We start from the raw sequence: 27,704 nt of genomic DNA on the forward strand, positions 1-27,704 counted from the left end.
AAAATGCTAAATCTGGATGAAATTTCATGACCTTGGCATGTTTTTATGATCCGAACATGACCAATAGCCACAGACTCACCAACAGTTTTGCAGATAACAATCTTTTTAAAAATAAAGGCGGATGTGTCATCAAATTGCTGACTCTAAATGAAATTTCATGACCTCCAAAGGGGGAATTTGCAGTATGAAACAAATTTGAACGTAGCCAAATGCATCCATCACATGTGCACCTACCTGCACAAATCATACAAGCATCTGCCGTCACTTTTTTGACAAGTGAGGGAAGCTTTCAACAATCACGTCCTCTCCTCTGGTCTTTCAAATAGCAAACTGTCCGTTCATCTCGATGTTAATACCCAACCACCCAACCGTCCGCCTTATGAATTCCTCAAACAATAAAATTCACCCAAAATACTCTTTTACATTGCTAAATAGCACAGATGTCTATAAAGCTCCGGTTATGGCTTGAAGCCGGTGCAGATAAGCTTGATCCATATCTCCTTAAACTCAGTGCTTATCTAATCACTCCTCATCTTACTCACACTCCTTAATGTATCTTTTTAACTGGCATCTTTCCAGCCCCATGGAAAACCACGACTGCGACCCTCCTATATACGCAAAACCGACTACTTCTCTGACTTGAACAATTACCGTCTCATTTCTGAACTTCCTTTTCTAGTAAAGGCCCCGGAATCATTGTTCAATTCTCAACGGTGCTTTTTTATTGACTCCTCAAACATCCTACAGCCACAGCAGTCCGTTTTTTTTTTTTTTTTTTTTTTTGGGGGGGCATAGTTTCACTGTTTGATGAAAACAGTTCTGTGCTGCCCCTCTTCATTAACCTCACTAAAGCATTCGATATGGTCAACCATAAAATTCTACTCCATAAATTAGACCTGTTAGGATTTGACAAAACTTCACTCAAATGGTTTTACCCTCGGACTGTTGTTGCTGATGGTATTCAGTCAAGTCACGGATGCGCATAAATCCTGGACTGCTAATGCCGCCTACTCGCCGTAGCGAGAAGTGAAGCCACCGGTGGCCACTCGCTAAGCTTGCCTAACTTGACTGCATTGATTTCTCGGCGGAGTTTTCATGCTATTTTCTGTTTCTGCGGCAAAAATGTCACAGTAAGTGGAGTACAGTTATAGCGGTGAGTCTGAGAGAAGCTCTGCTCGCACATTTCATCGGCAAGAATGCGATTATCATTTTTCGTGGGGCATAAGGTATGTAGCTCAGCATGCTACTCAAAGATTCATCTGCATCATGTTGTCAGAACCATGAACAATGAAATGAAAGTAAAGCCCATAAGCCCATCATGAAAAAATTCACTGTCAATTGCAGAAGATAATATATTCTGAATGGTCGATGCAAACAGTGAAGTTTGTTTTTTGCGAGGCTCTCATAACTTCGTAGAGGGATCCTGGAATAAATCACGCACCGATAGTAATGTTTTCAGCGAAAACCACACAGACGTTGTCAGTAACAGTGACGACACAAGATGGCTGACCTCTGGCTTCAGCCACAAGAGGCCACTAGCAGTCCAGGGTATTATATACGTCCGTGAGTCAAGTCCACTTACGATCATAAAAACGGGGTGCCGCAGGGATCTATCCTTGGACCGTTGCTATTTTCCCTATACCTAAACAATATTATTATGCCCTCTCTGCAGTCCAGAAGAAATATTCACCTGATGTTATTTATCTACAAGACACTTCTAAATAAACTTCTCGCCTTACCTCTCTACTCTCCAAAATGTAGCAACTGCAGAACATGGTCTAGTAACTATCTAACATTAGACATCCCACCTACTGTTTTTGCCTCAACAATGGTAGATCCAACTTTAGTTAGTATGCTCTGTTGAAATCAAACACTTACAATTCCAGTCTGCCCTCAAATTTGATACAAAAGTTGATACAGGAACAGAATCGCCAATACAGCCAAAGAAATGCTGACCTATGCGTACGGGGCAGAAACCAGAACCTAATGAGGAAATCAACCCAAATATATTTTTTTCAAGAATATGTTCTATGAAGGCCCACTGGTTGAAAGTTGGCATTCGGATTAATAGCGTTAAGCAGCAAAATCCACCCTTTTTTAGCCATCTCAGGGGGCGACCATTTTGTCACTTCTGTCGACTGAAAATGACATCACAACTGCGCATGACTCACGTAACGACCAATCACGGCTCAGCTTGAGAAAACAGGTCAGCCGGGATTGGTTGATACCCGAGCCCTGAGCAGTTGTGATGTCATTTTCAGTCGACAGAAGTGACAAAATGGCCGCCCCCAAAGATGGCTAAAACGAGTGGATTAACTCTTATTCCAAAAACGCAATATTTATCAGAATGCTTTGTTTCAACCAGTGGGCTTGCATAGAACATATTCTTGAGAAAAATATGTTTGAGTTGACTTCCACTTTATTAATTATTGCTGCAATGGTGTCAATGAATACTAATACCAACGTTAGTAAAATACTTTTTTTTTTTTTTAAAAAAAAGATTCACCTACTACTACCACTTCATTTGATCCTATTTGTTTGGGTTGTAGTGATTGTGTCACTTCAGTACTGATTCACTGTCTGTGTTTACACAATACGTAACACACCGGCCTACATTAAATTCGAAGCGTTCATATAAAAAACATCTCATGGCTGAGCTGATACGGCAAATAGACGCTGGCCCAAAGCTTTTAGAGGAACTCTCTCCCCATTGGCGGCCTGCAAATGATTCACTGTGTGTTTGGACTTTAGCATAAATATTAATAGAGATTTCATCATTTTTCTCCAAACAAAGTTCAAAGGCCTTCAAGCAGAGTGCTGCAGCGAGGCCAAAACTGCCAACAGTGGGGCGGGCTGATGGTCAACGTAGTGCTTTTTAGGCTGGTCATCAGTACAGCACGGCTTGCATCAGTAGGCAAAGCAAACACACAGTACAATAAATAAGACAGTCACTTTTGCTGATTTGTTTAGTACATTTGTCCTCATATCGGTTCGGAAATCAAATGGGTCACAGGGTCTAAAACGTCGCAAAACATAATTTCACTGCTGTCAGCGATTTAAGTACAGTGTAACCTCTGGAGTGGAACATGATGGTTGACTTCCATGTTGTTCTCTCTTCAAGGCTGCTAGCGTAATGCTACACATCATGGGAAAAGGCCATAATTGTCTAAGGAATGACAACAGTGTTGCGGAGTTACAGGTTAGCCCTTCAAACGATGGATATAATTATTATTTTATTGTTTATCCTCTGTGAAGATTACTGAGGAGATGAGTTGCTGTATGTCTGTGTTACACTGCTCCTAGGTGGCCAAGGCGCGCACACCAGAAGGAGCAGCATATTGTCCATTGACAGTTGAAACAATTTGACAAAACATTTCTTTAAATTCAAATGAATTATATCCTCATTGTATGTTTTGTAAAGTACAAAAACATAAAGCGCTATTTTGTGTTTTAAAAACCCACATTACAAACATTTTTTTTGGTAATGCTCCTGTGGTCATGTTCATGCTAGTCATCATTAGCTGTTGCGCTTTTCACCACATGCTGTGCTACGTTAGCATCTGCGTTGTAAAACGAATGTGTATGTATGGTAATTGCTGTTCAACTAATTGTATCGCTCATGTCGTACTGAGCAGCCAGACTTTTTCCTACGTCACCGTATGTCCCATTCCTTGTTCCATGGTTATCACCCTTTGCCTCATTACTAGCTTCAAACAGCAGCACGCTCACTGTGGAACTGCTTTATATGTCACCCCCTCTAGTGATGTGTATAATCTACTTATGGAATTAAAAGAAGAAAAAAAGACACACGCACACAAGAGAGACCCCCCGGAGGTAATAATTCGCATCAGAGTCACTGGGGACGGCGTGAAATAACATGGTGGGTGGTTAGAGGCAAACAATGAGAACATAGAAAGGCGACCATGTGGGGCACTGGCTCAGTCTAAAATAATGACAGCTTCATTTAATGCTATGCTAACGCCTGTGTTACGGTTTCAAACTGTAGTTGTGGTTTTAAATCAGGTTGTGAGACAGTGTTACAACCTTGTGTCATGGTTTCAAACTATGGTTCAATTTAGCTTTTAAAGCCTGGTTTAGTGTTTCAAATTAGGGTTTCAAGCCAGGGTTAAGTTTTCCAAGTAGGGTTTGAAGTTAGGGTTTCAAACCTAGGTTAAGGTTTCAAACGAGGGTTTTAAAATAGGGCTGGGCTTTCAAATGTGTGTTATATAATGTGTGTTCAATGTTGCCCACTCGGCATCCATTGCAGCCTGATCAGCTTGGAAGGGGGATTCCCCCATCTGTGGTCCCTTCTCAAGGTTTCTCACTTTTCCCCAGATGTTTTTTTTTTTTAGTTTTTCCTTGCCCTCCTGGGGGTTAAGATCAGGGGATGTCGTGTATATGATCTGGTGCATATGTGAAGCCCTTTGAGACTTTCTTGTGATTAAAGCCTATATAAATACATTTGACTTGACTTGATTTGATTTCAAATCAGGGTATCATCCCAGGGTTAGGGTTTCAAACTAGTGTTTCGATTCAAGATTAGGGTTTCAAACCTGGGTTAGTTCCGAGAGGCTCTACCCCGAGAGGTATTGTAGGTACGGGCATTGATTTATATGCAGTAACGCTTTATATGTATTAAAAATACTTCCCTGAAAGGGTTTCAATCCAACGTGAGGGTTTCAAATTTGAATTTAAAGCCAAGGTTAGGGTTTCAAATTAAGTTTATAGCCTGGGTTAGGATTTCAAACTTGTGTTTAGGTTAACAAATGAGGGTTTCAAGCCGGGGTTGTGGTTTCAAAGTAGGGCTTCTAGCCAAGGTTGGGATTGCAACGTAGGATTTCACATTAGGGTTTACAAAGTAGGGCTTGAAACCATAGTTGGATTTTTAATTGTGGTTAGGGTTTCAAGCTAGAGTTGGGGTATGGATATACAGTAATCCTATCTAGGCTTGACTGCTGATTTATTGGACTTTTTGCAGCTAGAGGAAAGACCTTGACAAGAACGTTGTGTGTGTGTGTGTGCGCGTGTGCGTGTGTGTGTGCATGTGCATGAGTGTGTGTCCTTTCCATAATTAGAGCGTACGTCCTGTTCACCCTGCTGATTACCTCCGGGCACCATGACAAATGACGAGGACGCCCCATTTCATCTTAGCCTTCCCGCTCGGATGGACTAAACAGCAAGGCTGGACCACGTCAGGCGGGAGACGAGACATGCAAGCAAGTCCAGTCACGTTGTCTATCCACTTATTGCGTTCACCTTTTTCGGCGCAACTTCATTTTTTTTTTTATAACCTATGTTGTAGCAATACATTTTAGGTTACTGTTACAAACACAGGTAAGAAAAACAAAATGGAACAAGTACACCATAAGGAATAATTTCACAAACAAAACCTGGGTTGGGGTTTGAAGTTAAGGTTTCAAGTCAGGGTAAGTATTAAAAAGTGGAGCTTGAAGTTAGGGTTTCAAGCCAAGATTAGGGCTTCGTGCCTGCGTTAGGGTTTTAAATGGAAGAGTTTAGTTTCAAGGTAGGCTTTTAAGTTAAGGTTTTAAACCTGGGTTAGGGTTTCAATTTAAAAGCCATTAAAGCCAAGGTTAGGGTTTCAAAGTAGGGTTACAAATTAGGGTGCCATGCCTGGGTTAGGGTTTCCAAATAGGGTTCCAAGTTAGGACTAGGGTTTCAAATTGAGGATTCACGACAGTGTAAGTGTTTAAAAGCAGGGTTTCAGATTAGGGTTTCAAGACAAGGTTGGGGTTTCAAAGTAGGGTTGTAGCCTTATTTAGGGTTTCAAATTAAGGTTTCAAGCCAGAGTTAGTGTTTCAAAGTAGGGTTTCAAGTTAGGGTTTCAACATTGGGTCAGTGTTTCTGAATGGGGTTTCATTCTTAGGTCGCGGTTTCAAAATAGGGTTTCAAGCCAGGGTTAGCTTCAAGTTTGAATTTCAAGCCCGGGTTAAGGTTTCAAGCCAGACAAAAGAGAATTGTGAGCAGCCTGTTGTGGTAGAGTTCCATCAGAGTCAGTCAAAATTGTAAAAATGCAAGCATGTTGAGCTCGTCCCAGGTGGTCTCATTTAAACAAGGCAAGGTTTTCAATGTGATCGACGTGACCTTTAAAAACGTCATAAAAAGTCTTCAATTTGCCTTTGGATTTTGAAAGGCACGTCATGTTCTTTTCTTCACATGAGAAGAAAAAGAAAATGAAGACAATAGCATTACCCACAATGCTTCACTCCACTCGTCACTGTTGCATCCAGCGACTCCTTCTTCTGTGTGCACCTGCCAACATGTTCTTACTTATGACTCACAGTGGAGTCATCTCAATTGCAACACAACACCAGCAGGCTGGCAGACCAATCGGAAGAAGTGTCATCGGATCAATTAGAAAACCCTTTTTTTTTTTTTTTTTTCAAACACGTCAACAATTACAGTATTGAATTTCATGACAGCACACAGTGATTTGCTTCTTATATTTGTTGACGGGTTTCTACAAGGCTTTTTTCGAGGCTGCCTTTAATTAAATGCCTCCCCCGGGGCGTGATGGAAGCGGGCACGGCTGCAGCGGCAGAAGCAACAAGATACGACCGTTGCCAATGTCGTTTTTTTTTTGTTTTTTTTTTTTTTTTCCGGGAGCCAAACAAGCAGGCCACGCTCTCTTCCGCTCCCGACGCCATTATCGTGACGGGCGGCGAATTGCAGGCGTGAAGTTCTAGCAGCAAAATATGAGCCCCTAGCTTCCCCCGTCACCCAGGAAAATATCTGTATCTATAGGGAGGGAACAAAACAGCCATTTTACCGACAAAAGTTGAAACTAGCTTAGCAATCACTGAAAACGTGTTTTATACTGCCATGTTTTTTGGACAGGAAGTCAAGTCAAACATTTTCTTTACAATAACATGTTCGGCGTGCTCCCACTTGTGTAAACACGCATTCAGATTAATATTGCGCTTGTGGAATCTGAATTAAACAGTAAAATCAACTTTTTTAATCCATCTCAGGGGCGGCCATTTTGTCACTTGCTGTTGATCGGAAATGACATCACAGGGCGTAACAAGCACTCACGGACGTACAAACGGACGATCAATAGGCTCCTTACAGCTGAAGCCAGGTGGGCAGCCATCTTACGTTGCCACTTTTACTGACAATTTCTTTTCGTTGAAATCACTGTTATCAGTGCGCAGTTTATGCCTGGATTATGAGAACGAAATTCACAGTTTGCATCGACCATTCAAAGTATATTATCTCAGTATTGTAAGTTGCGACTTACAGAGGGTAGGTTTACATTTCGTGGCAATTTTTTTCCCCTCGATGGGCTTTATCGCCGTTACGCGCTAGAAATGTCCTTTAAAAATACCAACTTCTTCAAACCGCCAGATTATTTTAAAGTGTTCAAAGTAGTGAAACTAGCAATGCAAACATGTTAAACGACTGTTTTGCAGCAAGTCTCTCCACTCCCACATTTATCTTTCTCATCTCCACCTGTGACCATTCTTTTAATTTAAATGATAGCAACCCCAAGAGATGCACGTAAGCCACTTAATGTAGTCTGTCATGTTCAATCCTCCACAGCGCTGTGCCTTTTCTGTTGAGCCTTTTTCAATGCATCTGGCTTCATTTTTCTACTTTAGCACCATTGCGAGGCGCGCTAACTTTTATAGGCCATTTGAGCTGCGGCACAAAATGACTTTTAAGCCTCCTGAAAATGTAAAAAGCTGCATTATTCCTCTTGTGCGCCATCCAATCCCCGTGTAAACCTCCCCAAACGTTGACGTCCTCCATTCCACCTAATGGGAATTCACATTTGGCGTGCCTAAGTGCTGCCTTTAAAAGCGCGGCTCTAATGCGGCCGCCGCCACTCGCGGGCCCCTTCCTTCCATTTATTTTCTTCACAGGCACGCTGATGTGCAGAAAATTCCCCTTGGATGCTTATGTGTGTGCAGGGAGATTTACATTTTGTGTCCAAAGTCATTTCAGTGTTGAGTGATTTCCCCTAATGATGCCGTAACTCGTCCTTTGCGTCACTACGTGCGGGCCTGCGGGCTTTTTCCTCCCGCTTCGGCGGCACAAGTTACAGCTGATTAAATCCTTAAATGTGATTGTTTATCTGACTTTATGATCTAACTGTTTGGCTGCATTTTTTATGGACTTCTCTCAGTCGGTGTCGAATTCAAGCACCTAATAATTCAAGTATGCTAGAGTCACATTTGAATGAGTCTGCTGACCCATGCAGGGAGAGAGGACAGGGAGGAGCTGATACACGCTGACAAAAGTTTATAAGGATAATTTGTCAGGATGAGGAAGTTTACATTGATTAATAACATGGTTGGACCACTGCTCTGTCTTAGATATAAAACATGCATTGAGATGGAACAACAATATGGATGGGAATTATATGTGGGGGTGAGAGGATTTTTTTTTGTTTTACTTTGTTGCCAGGTAGGATTCATATGGCACCATCACTTTCCCCTCATGGTAAAATTTGCAATTTGCATAATATTCTTACTATAATGAAATCCAGCAAAAAAACTGTGAAGTGCGATATCGTTCACCGTTGTTGCAAGGCAGAATTCAATGATAGTCAATTTCCCCCAAAGCAAAATTGTTAATGCCATTTTCATATTCTAACTATGCCGTTCCTTCAGCAAATGTGTCTGTGATGTCATTTTCAGTCGACAGTAATGACAAAATGGCCGGCCCCTGAGATGGCTAAATACGGGTGGATTTTTGCTGCTTAATTCATATTTTATATCAATCATATTGCCTTGTTTCAACTAGTGGGCCTGCATAGAACATATAGTCTTGAAAAAAAAAAAACGTTTTGGTTGACTTCCACTTTAAGGACTTCAGCAATGACCACGACTCATGGGAGACCCTTCCCTAGGATTGCGCAACATGCGGAGGGGTTAATCAGGACGCCACAGTGCCAAGTTTAAGCGCATAGCAATAGCAAGTCTCCGGTCATTGACAAGTCCCGATCACGAGCTGCCACTGCGCGATCCTGCCCCCACTGTCTCAGAACTCTCAGGGCACAGATTGGCTTGATCAGCCGTTTCCACAACCCCACCCCACGGATAATGGATCAAGACGGTCCTCTTCTCCTTGTAAGGATGAACAACAATAACATGACATGCATTTAGAGCAAATAAACACCCACACTGCATTCATGAAATCAAGTGCTTTTAGGTTGTTTTAATGCCAAAAAAACGGCTAATTACATTCATGTTAAAAAAAACACACAAAAAAACCAATCACGATATGCCACTGACAGTTACAAAGCAAATGACAGATAATTGAAGTGGAGCTTTTTTTGCAACAGTAAAAATTCAGTATGTTAATATTTCAGTGATGTGTTACATTCAATATCACACGCACAAACACGCAAAGACGTGTGAACAAGGACACTTGACCTGAAACAAAAAAAGGGTAAAAGTAACAAAAATTGGAGTTATGTTTTTTCCCCCTCAAAAAAATTGACACTCTCAGTCTGTTGCGGTGCAAAACCCACAATATTAATACGAATACTGTTCAATGATTTGCATTTTTGTCAAGGCAGAATTTGTAGCATTGGATTTCATTCCAATGTTGCACAACTGGAGCGGCCTGTCATCAATGAGGCGCAGACAACAGAAAACAAGAAAAGGGTAGCAGCGACATCGCTTAAAATGAAGTCAATCGCATGTAAACTGAGCTGAGAGCTGCCGGTTGACTGCACAATCACAGTGCGTGCGTGTCCCCACCTTTGAGGTAAACATGCATGATGACATCGTCAAATTCCTCCTGTCTCTACTAGAATTGAAAAAAAAAATAGTTAATTAAAAATTAATGGAGTGCAGCCTGTCGGCGTTCACAGGCATTGGCAGGAGAAATGTGTGAGAAAAAAAAAAAAACATGACTCCTGCCAATGTTGCTACTACAGCAATATCTGTGTGAAAGATAAACGCTGATAAGCGCCAGGTCCTTTATGAAATTTCTGCTTGAAAGAATGTTGCTACATGCTAAGAACACGCATGAAGGGTGAAAAGGAGGTTTGGATCTCCTGGACAGATCCACTAGCATGTTCCGGAGCTACAGAATGAACATGGTTATTATACTAGATAGCAGGCTAGCTAGCTAGCTAAACAGCTGCCTGCTACATTTGTTCCTGCTAAATGAGCAAATTAGGACTATTATGGGGGACCCACACAAAATTGTGGAGCAGCCCCATGTTAGAGTCTACTTGAACGCTAAAAAGACGCAAGATCACACTGTATATTACCGGAAAGGGAAAGACCGGGTGGAACAAATAAGTGGCCTCGCAACATAAATTTTGCCGCACACGACATCGTGGCGTGGCCGCAAAATCCGTCAACGCCTGGAACGCTAATTGTCACTAAAGTAGCATCAACTAAAAAATTTTTTAATACTGCAACACATTCATCTGAGAGACGGGTTATGTGCTGCTGTTTTGGTTAGCAACAGAGTTCAAACAGGCTGAGCATTTAACTGCGTGTTTTTATTTGAGGAAGGCGTTTATTCATCTGAAGCGGATGATGCGCCCAGCGACTGAGGGAGACCGCTGTTTGAGGAAACAAAAATACTTGCTATAGAAACAAAAGCATCGGGAGGATGTGATAATGTGCTACGGTAAAGCCGATTGAGGACATGCCTGAAGGACAACGAAGGTGGAGCTTCATGAGTCACCGTCCTCAACACAAGCTGCTGGGGGCACTGGCATGACAACATGGTGGGTGACACGGAGCAAGACTTGAGAAAGAAAAAGAAGAGGCACAACTTTATGAAGGAGTGTGAACACATTGAAGTCCACTAGGCGGATATTTGCTGAATAATTTAAGTAAACACATGGAGCTAACTTGCACTGCGAAAAAAAATAAAAACAGTTGACAGCCTCGAAGGCGTTGTGAAGGGTTTACACAGCAAACATCGGCACATTTGCCTTCGGTTGCAGGTTAAGTCGCAGCAGATATTCAACTGTCACTCCTGCTTTGACTCGTCTTTGTTTAAATTGGCTGTAACGTCTGGAAAAAATGTTAGCTAACTGTCTTAAGGGACAGTTCCTGCCTTCAGTTTTGACTTCAGTGAAAAGAGGCGGCCTTTCAAAAAAACATCGGACAGTTTGACTATAAAATAACATCCTTGAAGGCTTTGTGAGGGTTTACACCTGGTGTGCTACCCAAAACTTCCACATTTGCCTTCAGTTGTGGCTCATTCAGAGCAGACTTGATTCTGTGGCCCCCCAGCACCTTCCTTGATTAGAACTGTACTTGGCTACTGTTGTTGCTCTTTGCCATGGCATCAGCTTATTGTAACCCATCGCCAGCTAATGGGCAATTTTTTTTCCAGACAAAACTTAATTTTGTCTTATTGAAAAAAAAAAAAATCTGTCTTACATCGGAAGATGACAGCATCTGCCTTCGGGGTTGCGTCTCAGTCGTATTAAATACTTAGTTCTGCGCGCCTACGATGACCAGGATTTGCCACGTTTTAAAAAAATTGAAGGCCATAGCCTTTTCTGGACTGTTGCATGACTTGCACTGCAAAATTAAAAACTTCAAAATAAAATAGTATGACCTGCCTTCAAAGGCTTTGTGAGGTTTTACACATGCAATGCGGTGCTAAAGTCTTCTATGCCTGCATTTGGTTGGGACCAGGATTCGGTTAAATTTGCAGTAACATCTGCAAAAGAAGCTAACTGGCTAGTGGACAGTTTCGTCCTTCAGTTAAGTCCTTCTATTAAAACAATGGAAGTGGACTACTGCATGACTTGCACTGCTTAAAAAAAACTAAAAAAACAAGAAAACAACTGCTAACACCCACAAAGGCTTAGTGTGGGTTTGGAGTGGAAACATCTTCTGCCTTTGCCTTGATTTGTGGCTCATCCAGAGTGGACACTCGATTCCGAAGCTGCCAGACCGTACCTACATAAGTGACGTCCACAAAAGTTTGCTAATGGACTTTCTTCAGTTTTGTCCTTGTATTAAAACAATTGAAGTCTTTGCTGGATCGCTGCATGACTTGCACCGCAAAATAAGAAACTGCTAACATCTTTGAACGCGTCGTGAGGGTTTGTAGTGCCGATGTCTTTGCCTTCGGTTGTGGCCCAGTAGGAGCGGACGCTCAATTCTGAGGCCACCAGAACGCCGAAAACTCGCCAAACAAGCAAAAACCCAATGGATGAGGTGTGGAATAAGCGTTTTCGAGCGTCACGACAGCTGCCAGGGTGGGTTGAAGAACTTGATGGCGTGGTTTTTGGCCCACTTGGCAAACACAGTCTTCTCCGTGACGAAGCGGTGCCCTCCGTAGGGGGCGCTCTCGTGCAGCAGGTATTCGGAGCACTCGTCACGGCTCCCGGCCTCGTAGTAGTGGTAGGGGACCTTGCGATAACCTTCGGCCCTGCGGAAGGAAGAAAGAAGCTTACAGTAGGGCTGAACGATATATCATTTTGGAATCGAAATCGCAGACAATGCCATTTCATGATCGTCACGCTACTGTGGAGAGGTCGCACTACCAGAGCCGACCGAGCTGGTTAAAAAAAAAAAAAAAAAAAAAAAGCATCGCGTCTACGTCACGCTGTCGCTCATACTCCCAAAGGTCCTTTCTTTCGCAGCTCCTTGAGAATGCTAGATACTAAGCTAGCTCAGTCCAGAGGCGGAGCCAGAACGTGGCTCATGGGTGGGCCTGGAAAAATCGGGGTGGGCCTAAATATTTGTCTCATACATTCAAATAAAATGACAAACTGAATATGAAGTTCAGACCTTCCTAATACAACCACAATTATGCCATTCTAAATATTCAATAAAAAAAAAACAACATAAAGTTAAAAGATAATTTAATAATAATTGAAAATAATAATAAAAATCATGAATCTCACTAGGTGGGCAGTCTGTCAATCTGGCTCCGCCCCTGGCTCAGTCACTCAAGGCTGACGAGGGATCGCAAAGCACGGAACACGCCGAGCAAGGAGAGAGAACATGAGAAGAAGGAGAAGCTAATGCCAATCACTCATGTGAAATGCAGTCGGGAAAGACCAAAATACTTGAAGTGCTTTGGTGTCCATGTACAGCACGCTTTTTACAGAAGCTAGAACGGCGTAGACCTGTGTAGTTAGCGTAGCGTGGAAAGAGGGTAATCGTTCTGTTGACCCACACAGGTGGAGTCTTACTTGCAGTAGGTGTCGTTGATCATGCCGTAGACGTGGATCTCTTTGCACATGTCCATGGCGAGGATGAGCGTGAACCAGCCCGTGCTGAGGTACGACCCAGACTGGATCCTGTAAACACAAACACGTACACACAAATCCTAAGCGGAGCTGTAGGCTAGCAACGTTTATTTGTTTTTTTATTTTTATTGGAGCCCCTACAAGGACGACACAGCACTGCTTTTCATTTTTAATGATGCGAATGAGCAATGCCGCCGCGTCAGCTCGCTCAAGCGTTTAGACATTCTACCGGAGGGCAATAAGAAGCCATTGTAGACCATGCGAATGCTGCTGTATTTTTACTGCTTCCTTTACAAAGGCCACTAACGAGCTCCTTATAAGAAGGATGGAGAATTTAAAATTGGGGCCTGCAACAGGGGAGAATTTCTTTCAAAACAATTTTTAAAAATGTTTTTCGATTAATATATATATGTATCATATATTTTTCAAATTCATTCAGTCATCAGAATTTTATTCCACCCAAATATGGGAGTCGACGTCGGCTTCAAAAGATCCGTAGCAGTCGTGTGCTAAATACGACGTCACGTGACAAAATAATTACTGCTGTTATCAGGATCTTGAATTTGAAGTATGACTAATTGTGTTTTGTCACACGATGATTGTGGTCTTCGTTACTGGAGAACTCACAAGTGTAGAATTGCGGAGATTGGTGACGTTTTCGTTCATTACGTGATCATATATTGACAAAATAATCACATATCTAAACGCGTACATCGTGACCTTTAGTTTGAGGTATGAAACAGTGTGATTTGTTCCACAATGTTTTTTTGTTTTACCAATACCTGTGGGTATTGGTGACATTTTATGTTTGGGGTTATTGTGGAATCATACAAGGTTATGTTGTCACAACAATTACCTGTCTGAAAGGTAATCACTCAATGCAGTTTGTTCCAAAATGATTTTTTTTTTTTTTTCAAACTTGTGACCTTTAACCATGGGTGATTTCCTTAAGGTCAAGGTGTTTCACCACCAAAAGCAAACCAAGCATTTGTGGGAAATATCAAGAGTTTGGGTGCTCATTTGTGCAGTGTGAAAAAAATCCAAACTGCTCAGAAACACAGCACCGTATACAGCACACGATGTAACGCATAACGCAGCAGCCCACGCGCGCAAAATGTCACCTCCGACGCAGGCTGTCAGCAGCCACTTTTCCCATCACATTGCGATGCAATTTCGTTGACAAACCAGAACAGAACATTCCCACTGTTGTTATACCGCAAAGGTCTGGATGTTCTTTTCCTGAAGGACAAAAAGACGCTCCAAAAGTTTCAAAATGGAGGTCTCATCACAAGGCGGCAGATGCTAATGTGCCGGCTAATGTGCCCAATATCCTTTTCATCTCGCTTTATTAACGTTGATGTCACGCCTGTGTAATCGGGCTTCATAACCGGCTGCGAGCATCCTGTCGGCGCTCGCTCGCTCGCATGGAAATTTGGCCTTTGAAATGAAAAAAAAAAGAGAATCCATTTAAAGGGGCCACTAGTTGAAACATGCATTCTGATGAATATTGCGTTTGTGGAATAAGAGTTAATCCACCCCTTTTTAGCCATCTCTGGGCTCGGCCATTTTGTCACTTCTTTCGACTGAAAATGACATCACAACTGCTCAGGGCTCAGGTAACAACCAATCACGGCTCAGCTTCAGAAAACAGGTCAGCCGTGATTGGTCGTTACCTGAGCCCTGAGCAGTTGTGAGACAAAATGGCCGCCCCCGGAGATGGCTAAAAACTGGTAGATTAACTCTTATTCCACAAACGCAATATTCACCAGAATACCTTGTTTCAACTACTGAGCTTTCATAGAACATATTCTTGAAAAAAAAATATGTTGGGGTTGACTTCAACTTTAACGGCTCAGCTGTGTTGCACTTCGAGATGACATTCATAGTAATTGTATACACTATCAAAATACAAAAGACATGTTCAACGCTCTTCACTCGATTGCTACTGTCTGCCGGGACCGGTGCTGCTACAATTTTTTAAAAAGCGTTTTTTAAATGATATATCTACACGCACACGTCTGATATAATAGTAGTGCTTTGGCGCCATCTTGGTGCCATGGAGCTATGTTGCCATGAAGACAGATCAAAGCCCTGTCTAAAATATAAGTAGAGCTTTGGCATCATCTTGTGGCATCTGGTTGCGTGTGTGTGTGTGTGTGTGTGTGTGTCCTGCCCCACCTCCCCTCTCTTGTGCTCACCTGCTCCTGATTATGCCTCCTCACCTGTGCCTTGTTATCACTGACTTCCTCACGAGACTCTTCAATGGACATAACCTGCCTGCTCTTGGGCTGTCGGACGAACGGGGAGAAAACCCCCGCGAGGAACGTGCAAACTCCACACAGGGAAGGTGGCGCCACCCACGAGCCTCGGAACTGAGAAGCAGATGTTTGAACCACTTGCCCCACCGTGCTGTCATCCAACTAAGCAAAGTCCTAATGATTGTGTTGTGAAACTGGCGACTAGGGAACGCCGGCTAACATGGCGAATGCGCCGCCGCGTATCCATAGATGGCGCCTAATGAACACTCTGGCAGAAAAACGTGCGTGACAGCGTGATTTAAGCGAGGTCGCTTATCTACCGCCGTTGAGCGATAGCATCCGACAGGAGGCCACTGCTCAGCTCGGCGGGTGGCGCCGATAAACCTCGGGCGTGTGGCTCGCAGATTATGGCTAACGGCGACACGTTTTGCTACATGGAAAGTGGAACAGGAGGTCTCCTCAACCAGCAGAGGGCGCCTTTATTTAACCGCCTCGACTCTTTAACAGACAACTGAAATATGAAATGCATATATTGGTACAGGTGCTTTGCCATGCCGCAACAACATTGGCGCTCAAAAGCGGCCACGCCAGCCCAAGGCCTGGTCCACCTGCTGGCTATCAAAGTGGGACTTTTTAAAAAAGAAAAAAAATCTGCCCTGCTCACTCGTATGTCTTTCTCTGTGTGACGTGCGCCCAATCACAGCCGACAATGAGGCGCTCTAAAGCGAGCTTCCCGGCGTAGCTAGCTAGCTAGCTATCTCAACATCGGATAACCACTGATGCCAATGAAGGCGTTGAAGTTGTCATATAAGAGGGCGAAGGGCACATAATCTCTGTGTCCTGTTTTAGTACGTCAGGAAAACAAACGATGAAAAACAGTTTAACGCAATTTTCAGTTGCTTTCAAAACAACACGGCAGGAGATATAAAGTGTTGAGTGTTCCACTTCCCAAGCAGGATCACAGAAGTTGTTTACATACGGGCACCGTCCCGCCTCTGTTGCGCTCCGATACAACCTCACAGGCCGGCATATTGACAGTCGACTTTTCGCCTGCGCCCGCTGACCATCTTACGAGGCACCTCGTAAACGCCTCTCTTTCGGAAATGGCCTCCAGCGCACTGTAAATTACTTTGATGAGGCCCCATGAGGCCACTTGAAAAATCCCCCGCCGTTCCGCCCACTCAGTCGGCACAGCACGTATTATCCTCTCGCAGTATTTTCTAGATTACGCTAATAGTAAGCGCAGGAAAAAAAAAAAACAGTTTTCCTGTTATTTAGTACTTCCAAGAGGAGAAATTGCATAAGCAGATGTGAGAAATGCCGCTTAATACTCAACATTGAGCTGCTTCATGATCACAAACATACAATTATGTTTCAAAGTGGTTTGATTGCGCAATGATTTTTTTTTTTTTTTACCTTGTTATTGGTGAGCTTTTAATAAATAATGACATATATGGAAAGCTCTCACTTGGAGTTTTAATTTGAGGTACGACTCGATGTGCTTTGTTGCACAATGATTTCTGACTTTGTTGCTGGTTAATTTCTTGCAAAGACGTGGATCATCAAGTTGGTCATTACATCATCCTAGAAGAACATATTTACCTAACAATTAAACAAATGAAAAGGTCTTATCAGGACCTTTGATTTGAGGCACAACTTGACGCTTTTTGTGCACAATGATTTCTGATGTTACTAGTGAATTTTTGGGGGGTGAAAAATATAAATATTGGCACTTTTTAGGTTATTATATCATCATATGGGGTCATACTGACCTAATAACTGCATATCTGAAAAGCGCCCATCACCACCTTTAATTTGAGATATGACTCGATACAGTTTGCAGTAGGCTGTACAATTAATCGATATTCAATTACAATCACGATTATTGCACTCCACAATTACAAAATTGGCATAATTGTAAAAAACGATTATTAATCTGCATTTCTATCTAACTCACTAAGTTTGTTTCCACATTGAAATCTACATTTGCACCTTTTCTTATTTTATATAACTAATTTTATCATTTTTGCGGGTCCAAAAGGAACTTACATAATTATAGTGTAAGAAATGTATTTTTGTCTTTATATGTTTTACCTTTAAACATTTTTGTACCCTAAAAATAAATGATCATTTGAATAATCGTGATTTCAATTATTACCAAAATAATCGTGATTCATATTTTTATTTTTTTTTATAATCGAGCAGCCCTAGTTTGCGCGCATTGATTTCTGACCTTGTTACTAGTGAACTTGAATATCGAAACGTGGATCACGGTGACCTTGTCATGCACTTTTTTTTTTTTTTAAATTATTATATCATCTTTAAGGGTCACACTGACCTAATAACTGCATATCCGAAAAGCTCTCAGCACCGCCTTTAATTTGAGATGTGACTCCATGCGGTTTGCGCGCAATGATTTCCCGCCTCCATATTTGACTCACCGGTCCTTGCCCGTCTCCTTCTTGAAGACCATGTCGCAGTAGTTCATCCTGTCGTCAGTGGTGGCGTAGATGCGCGAATGCGGGTAGCTGTCCGCCGCCTGCCGCAACATGTTGTACACCTCTCCCTTGCCGTCGGTGCGCATGTTGCGCAGCGGGCCCCACACCACGTACACCGTGTCGTTGTTTTGGCCAAAGAATTGCTGCGGCCTCTGCAGCAGCAGCGGCACGCTGGTGTGCGACACCACCCGCAGCGTGGTGCGCCCGCCCACGTCGCGCTCAAAGCCCCGCGTGGGCGCGTTGTTCATGCGCCAGATGCACTGCGAGCGGTCGATGAGCGACCCCGCCGCCTGGCCCAGCATCTGGCCCGAGCTGGACACCACGCTGCACAGCTCGCACTTCAGCTTCAGGGGCTGCCGTGGCAAACGAGACGGGAAACAGGACAGGGTTAGCGGCACGCACTTTTTTTTTTCATTGGCTTTTTGTTTTGGTTGGTTTTTAACCGCTTTAGGAGTTCACTTAATACGACACGGCACCGGAGTGACCAACATTTTGTGAACGAAGGACTTTGATTTGGATGTTCTGTGACTAGTGTCAAGTTTGAGTCCAGCAATGTGTGGTCTTGCTGGTTTTGTTTTGTTTCAACTTTCTGTTTGTGGTCACTGTCATCCAGAGTCAATTTTGAACCACTTTTTTTGTGAACGTCAGCATTGATTTGGATCTTGACTGCAATCATGTATGTGTGACCAACACATTGTGCTGCTACCATTTTTGTATTGGTAAGTTGCTGCTTCCTGTTTTTTGTTCCCAACTTACCAACCAACTTTTTGCGAACAAAATACTTTGCTTTCGATTTGGACTGGCATCGTGTGTTTTAGTTCATCCGTTTGCGTTGTTGTGCTTCCTGTGTTTTTAGGACTGTCAGCTGGCTTCGACCAACTTTTTGCACTGTTACCACTTATGTGTTGGTACACTGTAAAAAAAAAAAAAACTTCAATACAATTTTAAGGCGGCGGCAATTCAACAAAATACTTTAGGTTTTGCTAATATGAAAATTTACTTTCCCTGAGAGTTTACACCTTGTATTGCCCCCCCCCCCCCAATTAATAAAAACAACTCAGCAAATTGTTTTGGAGCAAACAACTTGCTGTGTTGTGCTAATTAACATTGTTGCCATAAATGTCAATAATTTATAGTTTACAGCTGTTCCAACTTAAATGCCATTTTTACAAGCTGTTTTTTTATTACGATGTCGGCATCTTCTTCCTGTATTGTTCCTTTGAGAGGAAAACCAGTCAGATTTGGTCATACCAATTTTTTGTAAACAAAGCACTTTGATTCCGATCTTCAGTGACTGATATCTGTGGGCGCGCTAACATGCTATGTTAGCTTTCTCAATATGGCATATGCCTTGTCTAGGTTTTAACATTTTTTTAATAGCTGTGTAAAATTTAAAAAAAAAACGGTGAACTTCCTGTTTCTTCCTGGGTCTTTAAATAGAGAGTAGTTTCATTTTAGTTTTATTATACAGTGGTTTGCATCTTTGTAAATTAGTATGAGAGTAAAGAACGTTCAAATGCGACATTGTCCGTACCACTTTTGGGGTATTTAGCATAATCATACCGACATGACACTTTTACTTTCTTTAATACGAGTGCAATGACAATATTATAGGGATGTTTTTGGCAAAGGAGGCTTATGAAGGAGCCCATCAAATATATGGATGCGATCATAACCTATATAGGTTTTAAGAGCGGTGTATAATATCCCCGTCAGCGAGTACGTTAATTGAATGGGCCCGGGGAGGTTACGATGCAGAACCGAAATGTGCGGAAGCGTCGTCGTTAAGTGGCTGTAGAACATCATACAGTAGCGATGAATCGGTTGCCTACACTTTCCGATGCCTACGAGGAGCCCTCCGGCCGGGGAACTTTACACTTTACAGTCCCGAAATAAAAACGGCGCTCACTGTTCATCGCTTAACCATCAGGGATTAAACATCTGGAGCGTTGACATTACAATTACTTAGACACTTCTTCCGAAATTGCTTGATTAGAATGTAGTCATTCATTTTTAGTCATGTTTTATTTATTTAGATCATTAAATAATTACACGATATGTGAGTAATGAAAAACATGTAAGTATAAACAATTTTACAAATTAATGTAACTTTTTTAATAAATAGGTAGTTAAATATAATTCAATGAATTATAAATAATTACCAAATTATGTCATTTTATTTATTTCAGTGAATAACTGCTGCACTGATTTATTGTAAATAATAAAATAAGAATACAGTGGAGCCATGAGACACGAGTGCCTTGACTTTTTTGAGAGACAAGCTGTTGCTTGGCCCAATTTTTTTGTGTGTCTTGAGATATGAGCAAAATATCAGATACAAGTACACTTCAGACGCCCACACAACATCCGGCCAACATCGCTTCACATTTTTCATCACATCAGTTTCAGTACCAATTGGTGGCAGCAATGCGCCAGTAAACCCCAAAGAAAAAGGAAGGTACACCCACGTTTTGCGCTCACATTTTCTGTGTTTGCAGGTGATGTGGCGAGCAAATGTTTTTAACTTGGATTTTCATTCCTTTTAATGGGGAAAGATGATTGGAGATACAAGTGTGGCCACGGAACAAATGAAACTCACATCTCAAGACACCATTCTCTCAGTATTTTATTTTTTACACATTTTACACACACTTTAATTCTAGATACATTTTTTTTAACTTCGTCTGCCGATGACCGTCCGTTTCGCAAATAAAATGTGGCCCTCGAGCACAAAAGCTTGCTCACCCGTGTTCTACCGGTAAATAAATCAAACATTGGCATCTACTGCAGGCATCTTTTGTAATCCCAATAATCCTGCCACAGCCTTTAAAAAGCGGAGAGTGGGCATTTGGGAAAATGCAGCGTTCATTTCGCTCGATAGCCTTTGTGCTGTGAACTTAACATCGCCGTTGATTAAAATGCACAAGGCGACGTTCATTAATAGGCCGTGATTATTACATTAGTGCAATCGTTCCCGGCGGACGCCTCCGCCTACGCTGAGTCATTCTCCTTGAAAGACGCGCTGTGCTTGTCTCTCGACGGGTGAGCGACGTCCTCTAAATTACAAATAATTCATTGATGCTCATGCATATCTGTCTTACTGCCAATAATTTGCTCTGAATGAGAGCCCTAGTAGAAACCTACCAAAATAATAACAAATAAGTAACAGCACAAACACTTGGGACTCCCATACGTCTCGCCAGTCAGAGTGCTTTGTTCACAAAAGGTTGCTCAATACTAGATGTGCATGCGAGTCCTATCAAGTTAACAGAAACCCGAAATAGAAACCTAGCACATTAAAACTGGTAACACCAAAAAATAAATGGAGTCAAATGCGTGATTCCAGTCTGTCTCCAAATCAACATCCCTTGTTCACAAAAAAGCGGGTCACAACAGATTTGTGTCCTAACAAGGGAACAAAAAAAGAAAGTAGAAGTCTACCAAAGTCAAACTGGTAAGAGCACAGCTAAATGTACTGCAATGTTTTTCTAACATGCCAGTCACAGAAGATCCAAATCAAAGTGCTTTGTTCACAAAAAGTTGGTCAGAACTGGCTGAGAGTCCTATCTAGGAAACAAAAACAGGAAGGAGAAAGCAACAACCAAAATACATAAATGCAGAAAGAGCGCAAGAGATTGACTGAAATGCAAGACTCCTGCCACAAAGATCCAAATCAGTCTTTTGTTTACAAAAACAGAAAAAAAACCAGGATGTAGAAACCTACCACAATAAAAGCCGTAACAACACAAACAGATTGACCAAAATTCATGAAATCAGTCACAGAAAAGTTGGCCACAAACAAATCCAAGGCAACAAAAGCTGGAAGTAGAATCCTACCAAAATAAAAGCAGCAACACCACAAACCGATGATGAGTCGAAAAAAGCCCTGAGGCCACATTGTCGCCGTGATTGGCAGCAACCGGATTCAATTGAGAAAAGCAGCGATTTAAGCAGCACTTTGCAGACAGGTAGGCAGGACGATGATATTTCACACCTGGAAGAATCGGTGAAAAGAGGGACCCTGTCATGCATTAAACATGCGGGGCGGGGGGAAGTTTATAACCCCTCTGGTGACACTGCGCTACGGATGGCGGGAGATTACCATCCGGGTGAAATATGAGCGCCTGTTAAAGTGTCGCTGACGGGGGCTTAAGGGAGGCTAACAGTCAACCCATGGCCCCCAACAGCGAACTATGGTGGCGTTTTAACGCCTGGATGGTCTGGTCGATGTGAAAGGAAGGAAAGAGAAAGGAAGTTCAGAGCAAGAGATTCCAAAGCTTGACATTTATTTGCCTTTTTCCCGCAGCAGCCTCGCTGTTTTTCCCGGCTGCCTCCTCCTCGCCTTGTAATGTCTGGGAATTAAGGCGCTTTGATATTTCAATTTCCATAAATTGCGCGGGGAGTATCCAGCAGCGAGCCTTTTGAAGGCGGTAGAATGGCATCACGGAGCATGGCACAAAAGCGACAAGCAAACATCAAACATGACATTTCCCCCATCCAGCCACTTAATGAATTGAGTCAATACTCGATGAGACAGACCCTTTTTTTTTTTATGGATTCGATGTCATTCAGGCCCATTTTTCAGGGTCCCACATTAAGCCTATTTGGGTGCTGGTCCTTGTCAGAATACACTCAACAAAAATATAAATGCAACACTCTTGTTTTTGCTCCCATTTTTGATGTGATGAACTTTCCACGTACACAATATCACCATTTCTCTCAAATATTGTTGACAAACGAGTCTAAATCCGTCATAGTGAGCACTTCTCCTTTGCCGAGATAATCCATCCCACCTCACAGGTGTGCCAATATCAAGATGCTGATTCGACACCATGATTAGTGCACAGGTGTGCCTTAGACTACCCACAATAAAAGAGCAAAAACAAAAGTGTTTTTTTTTGCTGAGTATATATATATATATATATATATATATATCAATCATATAAACAATCCGTTTCAGGGATAAAACAAAATTCCCCTTCGTGGGCATTTTCAGAAGCTGTGACTTGTACTGGCCCAATAAGGCCAGCGTCTGAAGGCGGGTAGTGGCCTGACACAACAGTGTACTGACTAAGGGCCTTTGGGATAATGTCGAATCGTGTTTACATAAAAAAAAAATAAAAAAAAAAATAAAAAAAAAACACACAAAAAACACTCACTTCCTGTTGGGGGATGCTGACGTAGCCCGGGTGAGGTTTGAAAGCCTGGTAGGGCTGCTTGGACGCCGCCCAGTGGTCGACGAACGCCTCGCCGACCGCGGGCTGCCACGAGAAGAATTGCTTCTCAGCCAGGTTGACGGCCACCAGGATGAGCGACACGGCCGCTACCAGTACGGTGGCGATCACCGACTTCCTCTGTGGGAGAGAGAAGAACATAGACGTTTGACGGCGCAGGCATGGCACGTAGCAACAACGGCAAACAAGAAAACAAGCGTGTTGTCTCTTTGCCAGAGTGAGAGCAAGGACGTAACCAAAAGCTTAGAGGAAGTGACAGCAAACCAAAGAAAATCAAGGCGGAAAGAGAGGGAGGCGGTAGGAAGCAAAAATAATTTATAAAAGGTGAAAGAGGAAGCAAGAAGCGGGCCAGAGAGGAGGTGAAAAGAAGTAGGAGTAAGCGAGAGAGGATTGAGAGGAAGCAGTTGCGGGGAAGCCAGAGGGAGCATGAATTTAGAGGAGGCCAGACTGAGAAAACATTATTTTCTGACATACTGTACATGGGACGGACAATTCCTGAACAATTAACAGTCAGCCTTGTGCTCGGAGTGAAAATGAGCATGTTTACTAGCACATGATTGGTTGAAATGGGCGTCCAAGCCGCACTCCAGCTCCGTAAACAAGCGCTTCACTGGGAGCAGCTAACTGCGTTGGGACTTAGAATATATTTTTAACAGCTTATCTGGAGGCTGTTTTGCACTATTTGGTCCCTCACGTGGGAGATACGCCCTCCAAACAGCCCAGGAAAGAAAAACACAGAGAAAGCTGTTTGTAGCCAACTTCCTGTCAGCAGTTTTTGGTTCTGTTCTGGGGCTGCTTTGCTACATACGCCGTCAAAGCAAGACCCCCAAATCCAAAGAAAAAAAAACATTTAGCCACGGTTTGATTGATGCTCGTCCTTCCCTCCAAGCCCAAAAGAGGGCGCAATAGCCTCGCGCTGTGGTACCTTCTGTAGAAAAAAAAAAATATACATATATTTTTTTTATGACATGAGAGCAAAAATCCTTCAATCCAGGTCAAACGAGCGCTAATCTGCTAGCGTCGCTAAGGGAGCTTAATGTGCCCTGAAAAACAAAGGTGACCAGCCCTGTGTGTGTTCGTGTGCGCATGTGTGTGTGTGTGACCTTGATGTGAGCTCAGTGAGAAGCCATTAGGCTAATGCATTCCTCACATCTAATGGAACATAATCCCCCAGAGGATGAAGCGCTAATATTTGCCCCTTCTACTCTAGAAAACACACACACACACATGTTCACCTTAGTATTTATAATAACAATGTAGAAGTGTGTCCAAACACAACAACCTGCCTTTACAACAAAGACAACATAGCAATTTTCTACCATCAAAGTTTATTCGGCAATGCTGCAATGAGACATTTTTCTGCTTGCCTTTTGTGTTGAACGCAGTTGTCGCGGTCCAACAAGTATTTGATGTCACGCCAGACAATGTCATCTAATTGCAGCAATATCCCCGTTTTGCATAAAAGCCGAAGGCAGATAAATGCGACGCATCACCTTCGCAAAATGTCACGGATGTGCGAAGGAAGTTGGGACTTCAGAAAAGGAGATTTTTCTAGTTGAGCTCGCGGTTTTCTGCCTTCAAAGGTGGCACCAGATGAAAAGTGCAACAAGATACGGGACGGTGTCTGTGGGTGAGGGTATTCCACACTTTTCGCCTTCGGAGCCACAACATTCGGGTTTCAGATCAAAAGATGAGACCAAAGTTCAGAATTCCAGCTTTTATTTTATGGTATTTACTTCTAGATGTGTTAACCAACTCAAGAGAGAGCACCTTTTGTTTGACGCCTCCCCACTTTTCAAGTGAGCAAAAGTATTGGAACATGTGACTGGTTGCCGTTTAGATTGATTGCTTCAACATTGGAACATGGAAGGTCTTAAACATGACCTTTGTATCATGTTTAGTTGGACAGTTAACTTCAACTGGTTTGGATTAAACATCTTGAAGCTTCTTTGTCAAATTATATAGTGCCAATTTTCTGCTTTTAGCGAAGTGAGTTAAAGTGGAAGTCAACCCCAAAATTGTCTTTACAATAAATATGCTCTATGCGCCTCCACTAGTCTAAACACGGCATTCTGATTAATATCGCATTTGTGGAATATAGCAAAATCCCCACGTTTTTGTCCATCTCAGGGGGCGGCCATTTTGTCACTTGCTGTGAACTGATAATGACATCGCAGTTGCTCAGGGCTGAGTTAACGACCAATCATGGCTCAACTTCAGAAAAAGGGGTGAGCTGTGATGCCAGCAAGTGACAAAATGGCCGCCCCCTGAGATGAACAAAATGGGTGGATTTTGCTGCCTAACTCATATTCCACAAAGACAATATTAATCACAATACCGCATTTAGACTTGTGGGGCCGCATAGAACATATTCTTGTCAAGATTCATCAATTTGGGGGTTGACTTCCACTTTAAGTTGAGTTTACTGCCAACATACATCACTCACATTTTTGCTCGCAAGTCAAAGCGAAAAAATAGTCTGGAAACTTATATTTCACATAACTTGTGAGTTGGGTCACTTGTATCTCAAGGCACCGCTGTAAATATATTTTTGGGGTTGTCTATGACTCTTTTTTAGCCATTTGCTGCAGGGGTTAGTCCTTATCCCACAAGAATAGCCAAGATTCACTGTAGCGCTTGTTTTAATTTTCCTGATGGGGGAAAAAGGAAGCTGTTAATTGACTCAAGTATCTCTTAAGTTTAACATGTTCACGTAATGCAAACAGTCGCGGCGACGCTAAAGCAGATAAGGGGATTTTCTGCTGGCTCAGAGGTCTGCTTCAAGGGCGTGGAGAGCTCGCCGTGAGCTGCTGCACAAAGTAAGTCGGGGGAAAGGCGGAAAAAGCCAGTGAGAAAGTACAGGAAGGATTACGGCGTTTTGGCGCCGACGAGGTGGCGATCCCGCACTTTGACGTGATGGGATCAAGCTGGCTCGGACGCTTAGCCTCGTAGTGAATCACTTGCTGCAAGCAGTCTGCGCAGAGCCGTTCACACAAGGTCGCCTGTTGATTGGTCGGTTCCGAGGCTTTGGGGGCGCCTGCGTGTCACGAATGTAAATCAGATTTCACACACTCTGACACGACACAGCGTCGTTCATCTGGCTAGTGTAACATCTTGAAGATGAGTCCGTCTTTGAAGGACCACTGTAAATGACCCCAAAATGTCTGTTTCTCACTAAAATGGCAAACTTCCTATCTTTTTTTTTTTCTCAGTCATGGCTACTTGAGACTTTTTTGTGGGTCAACTCACGTCAGACATTGTCATTTAATTTTATGTGGCTAAAAGCAACTGGCTTCAAAGAACCATTTCAAGGATCACATTTCTTTCACCTGAGAAGTTCTCGTTTGACATACTGAGTCAGTGACCAGTTCTGTCCTCTTTTTCTTTGACATTTCCACTTTTAGGGGTCTACAGAATAATTATGTCTAGCTGGGATTTTGAATCATCTGAAGTTTCATCCACGTAATGCATTGTTGATACCTCAAATCCCATATTTCAAGTATACATGTTACCATGTTTGTTGTACTCTGAATTCTGTCTGTCAAAAAGGCAAAATGGCAGACTAGTTATTAGCTTATTAGCGCTCTGATACTTCACCGACTTCTGCGGCCTTTAAGGGATTAGACATTTGACCAGAGTTAAACTTTTTCCAGACAAAATCCATATTTTGGAATATGAGATTTAAAAAAAAAAAAAAATCATCTGACATTTCATCAGAACTAGCACTTCTGATGCGACAAGTCTCACAATGCACTGCAAAGGCACACTTAAAGTGACCCGCCCCCCAAATATTATAGTAACTCTTTTTCTGGGGTTTTAAAAAGAAAAATAAACAGAACTAGCTAATTAGTATGTAAGCATACCGTTGATATTCCAGGCCCCAGAATACGCCCCGAAATGTTCACATCCGAGGGCCGCCCCTGCAGGCCGTGAACTTAGCTCACGCTAACACATTTTCATATGGCTCATATAACCATGACGGTACTTTTGCTAATGATGACACGCGCGCGCCACGTGATATACAGAAACACCTGCATGCACACGGACATGTCTGCCCGACAGCATGACAACAGGCCCACTTTCACACTAAATTAAACAGACCTCCCAAAAAAGTGGGGTCGCGCCAAACGGACGCTCGCCAAATGAGAACAACCATTGCCCGCGTTATGCATCACCTTCATCGGCGTGCACGATGTCATTTTCACGCGTTGTTTTCATTCCTAGCAAGCAGGAAATATACGACCCCCCCCGTACACCCTTGCTGGTCCGTCTCCCTCCGTTCTCTCGCTCACCTTCCACATCCAGGCCATCTTTATTTCCACGATGCTCGTTGGACGCTCATCAGCAGCACCGCGACGCCATGAAAGGTCTCCCGGGACATTCGGTGAGGGAGAAAAAAGGCCGAACCCCAGCTAAAGGGTTGGTACCGTTATTCGTCTCCTCTGCGGCCCTTTTTTCCCCTCTTCCCTCCCTCCACCTCCAATGTGGGGCAGCTGCGAGCAGACAA

The 27,704-nt window shown here is 42.8% G+C and overlaps 2 protein-coding genes across 3 annotated transcripts in view; one reads left to right on the forward strand and one right to left on the reverse strand.

The window, feature by feature from the left end:
• Window positions 1-10,808, forward strand: part of pigk (phosphatidylinositol glycan anchor biosynthesis, class K) — a 65,876-nt gene extending 55,068 nt beyond the window's left edge. The window contains exon 11 of the mRNA XM_086043918.1: window positions 5,076-10,808. Coding sequence (XP_085900044.1) covers window positions 5,076-5,120 — 45 coding nt within the window. The 3' untranslated portion in view covers window positions 5,121-10,808. The remainder of the gene's footprint in view (window positions 1-5,075) is intronic.
• On the reverse strand, window positions 9,161-27,676 carry st6galnac3 (ST6 (alpha-N-acetyl-neuraminyl-2,3-beta-galactosyl-1,3)-N-acetylgalactosaminide alpha-2,6-sialyltransferase 3). 2 transcript variants are annotated; one of them, XM_086043922.1, is made up of 5 exons: window positions 27,490-27,676; window positions 23,123-23,317; window positions 17,907-18,316; window positions 13,151-13,258; window positions 9,161-12,381 (listed from the first exon to the last, which is right to left on the reverse strand). In XM_086043922.1, exons 1-5 carry the CDS (start codon window positions 27,505-27,507, stop codon window positions 12,192-12,194), a joined length of 921 nt encoding a protein of 306 aa, XP_085900048.1. In that variant the 5' UTR covers window positions 27,508-27,676; the 3' UTR covers window positions 9,161-12,191. The 2 variants fall into 2 exon arrangements, with proteins under 2 accessions (XP_085900048.1, XP_085900049.1); XM_086043923.1 differs by lacking the exons at window positions 9,161-12,381; window positions 13,151-13,258 and adding an exon at window positions 14,924-15,579.
• Between the last annotated feature and the right edge of the window lie 28 nt (window positions 27,677-27,704).

Source organism: Filicampus tigris, chromosome 10 (genome assembly GCF_054856515.1).
Source record: "Filicampus tigris isolate MCC_2025a chromosome 10, RoL_Ftig_1.0, whole genome shotgun sequence".
NCBI lineage: Eukaryota > Metazoa > Chordata > Actinopteri > Syngnathiformes > Syngnathidae > Filicampus > Filicampus tigris.